This window comes from Salvia splendens, chromosome 16 (assembly GCF_004379255.2).
Source record: "Salvia splendens isolate huo1 chromosome 16, SspV2, whole genome shotgun sequence".
NCBI classification, from domain to species: Eukaryota; Viridiplantae; Streptophyta; class Magnoliopsida; order Lamiales; family Lamiaceae; genus Salvia; species Salvia splendens.
The window spans coordinates 286761-294788 of NC_056047.1; the positions used below are offsets into that span (position 1 = coordinate 286761).

Here is an 8028-nt window from a genome sequence, read left to right on the forward strand (position 1 = left end):
TATTTGGTTAGGGAAGTGGAGCAGCTACAGACATGAGCTGAGACATGTTAGAATCATATGTCCACCCCACCCCACCCCACCCCACCCCCCATGTGCACTTCTTAGCCCCCACCCCCTCTTCGCTTTGTCCCCAAATTACAAGCACATGCATATCTCTCTCTCTCAATTTCTTAGTGGTTCCCACTTTACCAATTGGCCTATGGACATTTTTATCTTAATTAATTTCAACCTTTTATTTAAAATACATCCACATGGCAGCCTAATATGGATTTAATAAGCCTTATATAAATGACTGAGAGTTCGTAACAGCTACCAAGAGCCTGATACTCATACGAATGAAGTGACTTCAAAGTTGCAGGTTTGCTACCACCAATAAGCTTTAATTTTTATGAATTTTATAAAATTAAAAAATATTTTTTAATTTATTACAATCAAACTAAATATATAAATCGAAATGAACAACGCTAAACCTACGTCAAACAAGAGTGATGCTCACATAAGGTATGTAACATATTATTCTTCCTCGTTATTAAGTGTATAGTTTATACTCCTACTTAGTTTTGACTATTTTGATGGACAAGTTCAGAATTATGTCTATCTCGAGTACTTATGTAAAATTCAATATACGGAGTATAAATAATAAGTTAATGATTTTTTACGTGAATGGAATATTTTACTAAATCACTTGCAAATTAATCAAATATTATTTGAATCGATAATTATGTCAAGTCACATTATGAGTGAATAGCATTCAGTAATATTTTAATTAAGTGTAATTAAGGAGACACTAATAATGATTAGCGAAAAGTTCAAAGTCCTGTCTAAGCACCTTCTGTCACACTAAAGACTGTCTCGTCTCATAATTCATCATAATTTCCAAAAGTTCTCCAACTCTTGATATTCATTATTGGTTATATAACTCACTTTCTTAGTGGGTATACCGTATATATGTCGATGATGCCAAACAATTTTTTAAAAAAATCCTAGGATATTTTTTCCCCAATATTTCTCCAAAGTTGATAGACATTTGTCAAAATTACATTTACCAACTAATGGATCATAATGAGATAATGTATATGTTAAGCAAAGCGTTGATATAAAATTTATTAACAAGACATTTGTTGATATCAAGGACCTCTAATATTTAAAATATCGAGTAAATATTGGTCAATTGATTTTAATAAATTTACGTTAAAAAATTAGGGTTAGCTTAAAAGGAAGGTGGGCATGTGCAGAGAAGAACATAATCACATTGAAGATGAGCTAATATAAACAAAAGCAGAGATTCTTACCTAATCAATCACTCAAATGTCACTATATATGATTTTATTTATGCTTAACTATGATCCCCAAATATTCCCAAATGGATCCGTACATGGACCGGGACTGCTTAATATTTACTAATATTTTATTTTATCTTTTTGTTTTAGAAACGTTATTTCTTGAAAGGATATCAATTTACAAAATTATTACAACTTTGGGTCAAATTGTTAAAAACGATGTACTAATATTTATTTATTTATTTTGCAAAGTTAACCTTTTAAAAGTACTATAAATTGGGTAAGAGAAAAAGTTCCTAACAAAATTGGCCCATTCGATAATAAAACGCAAACATGGCATGATATAAAAAAAATAATGATTGTACTAGTGTGACACGAGATAAAATAAAAAAATGATTGTACTAGCGTTTCAGAATTCAGATCCCGAAAATTATCTCGTACCATATATAAGTGTAAGATTGTTTTGAGGTGTTTATCTGAAAATCGAACCATAAAATATAAATAGGTGTAATTGTGTATTGAATACAAAAAATACTATTAAATTGGAAGCGGTGAAAAATGAAAATGGAGGCCAAAAAAGTCACATCGGCACGTGGTGGACTGATTCCCCTCTTAATAAACTATCTACACTTTGGATTTAGGATTTAGGATTATCATCTTCTCAAATCCCTAGCTGTTGCTAGCTGTCCTACTCCCATGTGACACCCCTTCCTCTAAATTTTGACCATCCAAAATAAAAACTAAAGCTCGTGGGATATTTATAGATGGTTATTTATGCATACACAGTTAACAAAAAATTGAGACATAGTTGTTGTAGCATGGGTTGATGATGATGAAGAAGAATAATACAGTATAATCCCCAGTGTAGGAAGGTAGATGCAATGCATTAGTAAAGTCCAATAGAGCAAAACTGCCACACCATAGCATAGATAAATAATGTACTAACTTCAATAAACTTCAATTTCGATCCAAGGACTGGAACCAACCACATTGTGCACGACTACTCTAAATGCACAATGTAATCTAGTTTTACGATGACCCCACCACAACATAATTTTTTTAAAAAAAATAAGAAAAGAAGAAAATACTTGTCATCCTCTATATATAGTATTCACACATTGATTGCCGCATCCGACACCTCAATTTCTCTCTACATCATAAAATTTCACATCTCTTTAGTTGTTAGTTAATTAGGAGTATTAATATTATTACACACATCCATCTTTGTACAAATCAGGCAAAAAAAGATCTAAGATTTAATCATCAAGTGAGAGTTCGTTGCATGGAGCAATTGCCCCCCAAACCCCCCATCACCAATTGCCCTTCTTTCCCCTTCCAAACGCCGCCGTGGATGGACGAGTTCCTCGACTTCTCCGCGACGCGGCGGAGCTCCCACCGCCGCTCCGTGAGCGACCCGATTGCCTTCGTGGAGGAGCACGGCAGTGGCGGCATGGGCTTCGACCGCCTCGACGACGAGCAGCTGCGGAACATGTTCTCCGACGACCTCATCACCACCCTCGGATCCTCTTCCACCACCCCGTCCGACCAGAACAGCGACGATGACGACAAGAGGGCCGTCGCCTGCCTGCTGCCCAAGCCTGAGACCGGAGAGGTCGACAGCTCCGATCAACCGGCCCCGGACCCCACCGCGCCTCAGCGGACTAAATTCTCGTCTGAGAACGCCCCCGGAGATCCTAAACGGATCAAAAGGTAAAACTCTTTTTCATTACTACACTTAATCCATGCAAAATGTGTCAAATTTCTAATAATTTGAGCATTTTGTAGCATTAATCAATTTAATTATGTAAGAGTACTAATTTTATTTAATTACAAAAAAATGCTGCAGAATTTTGGCAAACAGGCAGTCTGCTCAGAGGTCAAGAGTGAGAAAATTACAGTATATTTCTGAGCTTGAAAGGAGTGTCACAACATTGCAGGTTTGTTATACTCTCTCATTTCATTGTTATTATATTTACTTCAACAATCACATTAATGTTTTTTTATTCATACTAATTAATTGATGGAGTAATATATATGACAATTTTTTTATAGACGGAAGTATCTGCATTATCGCCGCGAGTAGCGTTTTTGGACCATCAAAGGCTTCTACTGAATGTGGATAATAGCACTATTAAGCAAAGGATTGCAGCATTGGCTCAAGACAAAATATTCAAAGATGGTAACATCTTCATTTCTCAATTATCAATAGTAGTTATCAGACATAAAACCGTATATTTTTTTAAAACTTTAATAAAAAATTAACAAATTAACCATATTTTAAGATGGTGCATAGATTTTTATTTGAACCACATTATGGGTAAATATTTAGTAGAGTCATGTCATGTGTATATATTTATTACTTGCAATTTGAAGCATGCTTCTTCCTTTTTTCCTACTCAAGTTGGGACATGATTTATTGTTGAAGAAACAAGTTGCACAATGTTCTTATTTGTGATCACATGCAATTATATTGCTACTACTATCTAACTTTTCATTGAATGTATAATAGTAGTATTAAATTTTCTAAAAACATGTTTTGGTTTAACTACCTTAACCAATTCACATTGAATAAACCTAAAATACTTTTCTTAATTTGTTCTAAATTGGATAAATATAGCCCACCAAGAAGCACTAAAGAAGGAGATAGAGAGGCTGAGGAAAGCCTTCCACGAGCAAAACATGAAGAAGAATATGGAGTGCAGCGACGCGCCGCCGCCGGAGCGGCGGTCGGAGGAAGAGGAGTGATGATAGTATTAAAAGATGGTGCATTACATTACAATTCTTGAGATTCATCACATGGTGTGTCTCTATCTTTCTAATCCAATAGTGGGGCTCTTTCTCTCTCCTTTTTATTTCTCTCTTTTTTTAATTTGGGTGGTGATTGGAGCCTTTGTCAGTATGAAACGTGGATAGTGGCATCGAAACAAATGACAAATTGAACAAAATTTGGGGGAGAAAAAAAAAATTGGGATTGCTAGGAAAGATTCTTGTGACATTCTTATTTGTGAAGGTCTTTTTCATGGGTTTTCTTGAAAAAATTCATTAGTATTTGTTTTATTTTTGAATTCTTGATGTGGAAGTCTTTATGAGTGTAGATTGATTGATTGATTAATTAGAGTTTTGTAATATAAGTTTGAACATTATTTAGATATTGTTTTTAAGTACATTTTGTTGGAAGATATGTTGTGCTACACATGTCTACTTTTGGCCTTTAATTGACAAATACAATATGTGACCCCATTAACACAGTTGACATAATGAAAAAGGATTTTAAAAGTGGCTAGATAATATTCATTATATTATAGATATTTGTAACGCATATTAATTAATGATACACAAAATGAAGTTATTCTATGTATAGAATCCAAATTGTATGTAAAATCCATTAATTAATTAAAGCGAGAATAGCGCACAGATTCTAGCTAGTTATTCAAAGGAAAAATTTTAATTGAAATAATGAAAATTCAAATGGAACCAAATTGGAGATTTATGTAGCTCAGGAATAATCTTGGCTATAAACTAGTACAAAGTGATTGCATAAGCAAAGGTAATACTCTATCCATTCCCGAAATAAAGTCTTATTTTGACTCACGTAAAATTTAAAAATTATGAATAACAAAAAGACTAAATGTCCATTTTGATCCTTAACCTATTGCGATTTTTTTTATTTTGGTCCAAAACATTATCTTTAGAATTATTCGGTCCCTTACAAATAAAAACGGGTCACATTTGGTCCATTTTGGACGGTTCCATCAAATTTGAAGGAAATTCCCCCCTCTAGCATCTCCGCCGCCAAGCTCCGCCATACCATCACCTTCGGTCCTCCTCCTCCATGTTTCTATCTCTGTCATGTCCTTCTCTGGCTCTTTTCTTCTCAATTAGAAGTTCCAAATTGAAACACGGCCTTTTCGGTGTCATCCCCCTATGCCTCAAAATCGATTTCGCGGCACCCTCATTTCTCCTCAGACATGCCGGCTTCCGACTCCAGGTGTTCTGCCGCTGCTCACCGTCAAGTCGTTGTCTCGCCTCCTCTCCCTCTCCCTCGACCCCTCCATCGACCCCCCTCGCCCTCGCCGTCGTACAGGCACCCTCCGCTACGGCTGCCTCCCCGCCGTAGTTCCACCTCCTCCTCTCAAATCGTGGCTACGACAACACCGGAAGGCGTCGTCGTCGCTAATTTTTTCGGAGATGAAATCGATCAGATACACCCCCGATTGCGGCACCTGCAATTACCTATTTCCGACTCTTTCGAAAATCGGTCAATTTGGGGAAGCAGTGGATGTGTTGAAAGGGATGGGGAGGGCGGGATGCGTCCCCGATTGCGACAGCTACGGGGGATTGATTGCTGAGTTGAGTGAGGCGAGGAAGGTGGACGCCGTGGCGGGGTGGTGAGGGAGATGATGTAAGGAGGGGGTGAGGCTGAGGGATGAGACGATGACGGCGGTGGGTGAGGCTGAGTGAGGGATGATGGAAGGTGGACGTCGTGGCGGAGGTGGTGAGGGAGGTTTGGGTTTAGGGTTTCCGTCAAATTTAATGGAACCGTCCAAAATTGACCAAATGTGACCCGTTTTTATTTGTGAGAGACCGAATAATTCAAAAGATAATGTTTTGGACCAAAATAAAAAAATCACAATATGTTAAGGATCAAAATGGGCCTTTAGTCTAACAAAAATAATAGTAGTAGTATGAGTTAAGGAAATATGAAATAATAAAATCTAGAGTTCACAAAAGTTAGGCCCGGCCCAAGTACTCAAAATAAAGTCAATACTCAGTTGGGCTTGTAGTGATGGATAAAGTTATTTTATGGAGCACAACTTGCACTAACACTAACCACTTCTAACCAATCATTTAATTAGAGATACAATTCAGATCGATGTTTGTAATTGTGATTGTGAATATTATAACTTTTTATGTGATTTTCCAAGGAAAAATACCGAGCGATAACTATTCATGAGCAGCTGAAGTGGTGTACACATTAACTACATCATTTAAACCCTATAAATATTTCAGGCATCAACCTCAAAACTACAATTGTATGAAAAAACAAAACAAAACAAAACAAAACAATTCTTTGTGTTCATGTGTAAAACTATAAATTGACAGATCCTTTTAATACTCAAGTCATACTAGTATGACTTATCTCTCTACAACCAATAATAAACGGGATAACAAAGGATGCATCAATTGAAGCCTATAAGCTGCTATCTATTTAATTTTTTTTCTTTTTCTCCTCTTTAAGCATTTTATGTTATTCTTTTTATATACTCCTATAATAAAGTGAGAGTAAGGTACAAATCACAGTCTTTTATCCTTCAACTAAAATAGATAGTAGAAGAACCAGTTTGTTTGTGGTGAGAGAGAGAGAACGTGGCAAATCGTTATTAATTAATGAATCTAATAGGACTATATTTTAACACGTATGGCCGGCCCACATTTAAGACTTTCAATACATACATACTCCTACTTTTATTTATTTCCATGGATAATAATTATTCAATCACAATATTTTTTATTTCTCTTATTGTTACATCTGTGCATAAACGACATCTTCTACACGATCAATAATGTTGTTATTGGATTCATTGACAAAACTATATGGACCTACGTTGATGTTACAAATTGCAAAAATTAATCTCTCTTTGGTATTTTAAAAAAAGGCATTCACATGATTTCACATCCAACCACCAAACATTAAGTAAAATACTGGAGTACAAGAATCTCTATTTGTGGGTCGTCCACTAGTGAGGTCACTAGCTATATTGGCGATCAATTATCTTAAATTTTCATTTGGATTATCTTATTGAGTAGTGACTGCATATCTTCTCGACAAATTAATAATAATAATAATAATAATAATAATACCTAATTTTAACTCAATGTTTCTGTAGAGAGCACACGTGCACAAGCAATCTGGACTAATCAGTAGTAGTATGTCTCAACTTAATTCGTTCCAAAAATCATTAGTCAATTTGGCAAAAAATCAATTATTACTTCCATCTGAAAAATAAATTTATTATCTGGATAAGTATTTTTCTTGTAATGAAGGATAGACCTCAAAAATAAATGGATCTCAAAAATTCAAGCAATAAAGGTAGGTGATCGAGATAGCTGCGTGCGTGGTCCACCCCAAGCTACCCTACCCCATAAAATAAATGCATTGGTATTCAATCCCGCCCTGAATCATACTCCTATTCAGTAATAAAATAAATGCATTGATATAGATGGTATATTTATTTTAATACAATTCTATATATATATATATATATATATTGGTATATTAATCTATCGGGTAAATAGCCATTTAAATTACTAAGTTTGGTCAAAATCTAATCTATCTCACAAAGTTTGAAATCCGCTAATTATATAACGAAGTTTGAGTTTTTCTAGTTTATTTTTTAGGTGATAGATTTGTTGATATGGATTGAGATTTCACGATGGATTGAGATTTAAATCACAAAAAAAGATGAGTGTATAATCCAAATTGTAGTAAAAAAGAGCTTAATCTTAAAGTTGGATTGAGATTTAAATCAAGAAAAAAATGCGTGTATAATTCAAAGTGTAATCATAAGGAGTTTAATTTTAAAGTTGGATTGAGATTTCAAGATGAATTTCAATGTAGAGATGCAAAGATTTCACCTAAAATTTGAAACATGGGATAAACTAAAAAAATTGAAACTTCGCGATTTAATTAGCGGATTTTAAACTTTGTGGGATATACCAGATTTTGACCAAACTTGGTGATTTAAAT

At 34.9% G+C, this 8028-nt stretch overlaps 2 protein-coding genes across 2 annotated transcripts; both read left to right on the forward strand.

The window, feature by feature from the left end:
• The first annotated feature begins 2424 nt into the window (after nucleotides 1-2424).
• LOC121770578 (basic leucine zipper 61-like) lies at nucleotides 2425-4457 on the forward strand. Its single transcript, XM_042167316.1, has 4 exons — nucleotides 2425-2990; nucleotides 3127-3217; nucleotides 3333-3459; nucleotides 3898-4457. The coding sequence occupies exons 1-4, from the start codon at nucleotides 2563-2565 to the stop codon at nucleotides 4023-4025; spliced, it is 774 nt and encodes a 257-aa protein (XP_042023250.1). The 5' UTR covers nucleotides 2425-2562; the 3' UTR covers nucleotides 4026-4457.
• Nucleotides 4458-5204: 747 nt separating this feature from the next.
• Nucleotides 5205-5672, forward strand: LOC121771841 (pentatricopeptide repeat-containing protein At1g06270-like). Its single transcript, XM_042168730.1, has one exon. It carries the CDS (start codon nucleotides 5205-5207, stop codon nucleotides 5670-5672), a length of 468 nt encoding a protein of 155 aa, XP_042024664.1.
• The last annotated feature ends 2356 nt before the right edge of the window (nucleotides 5673-8028 follow it).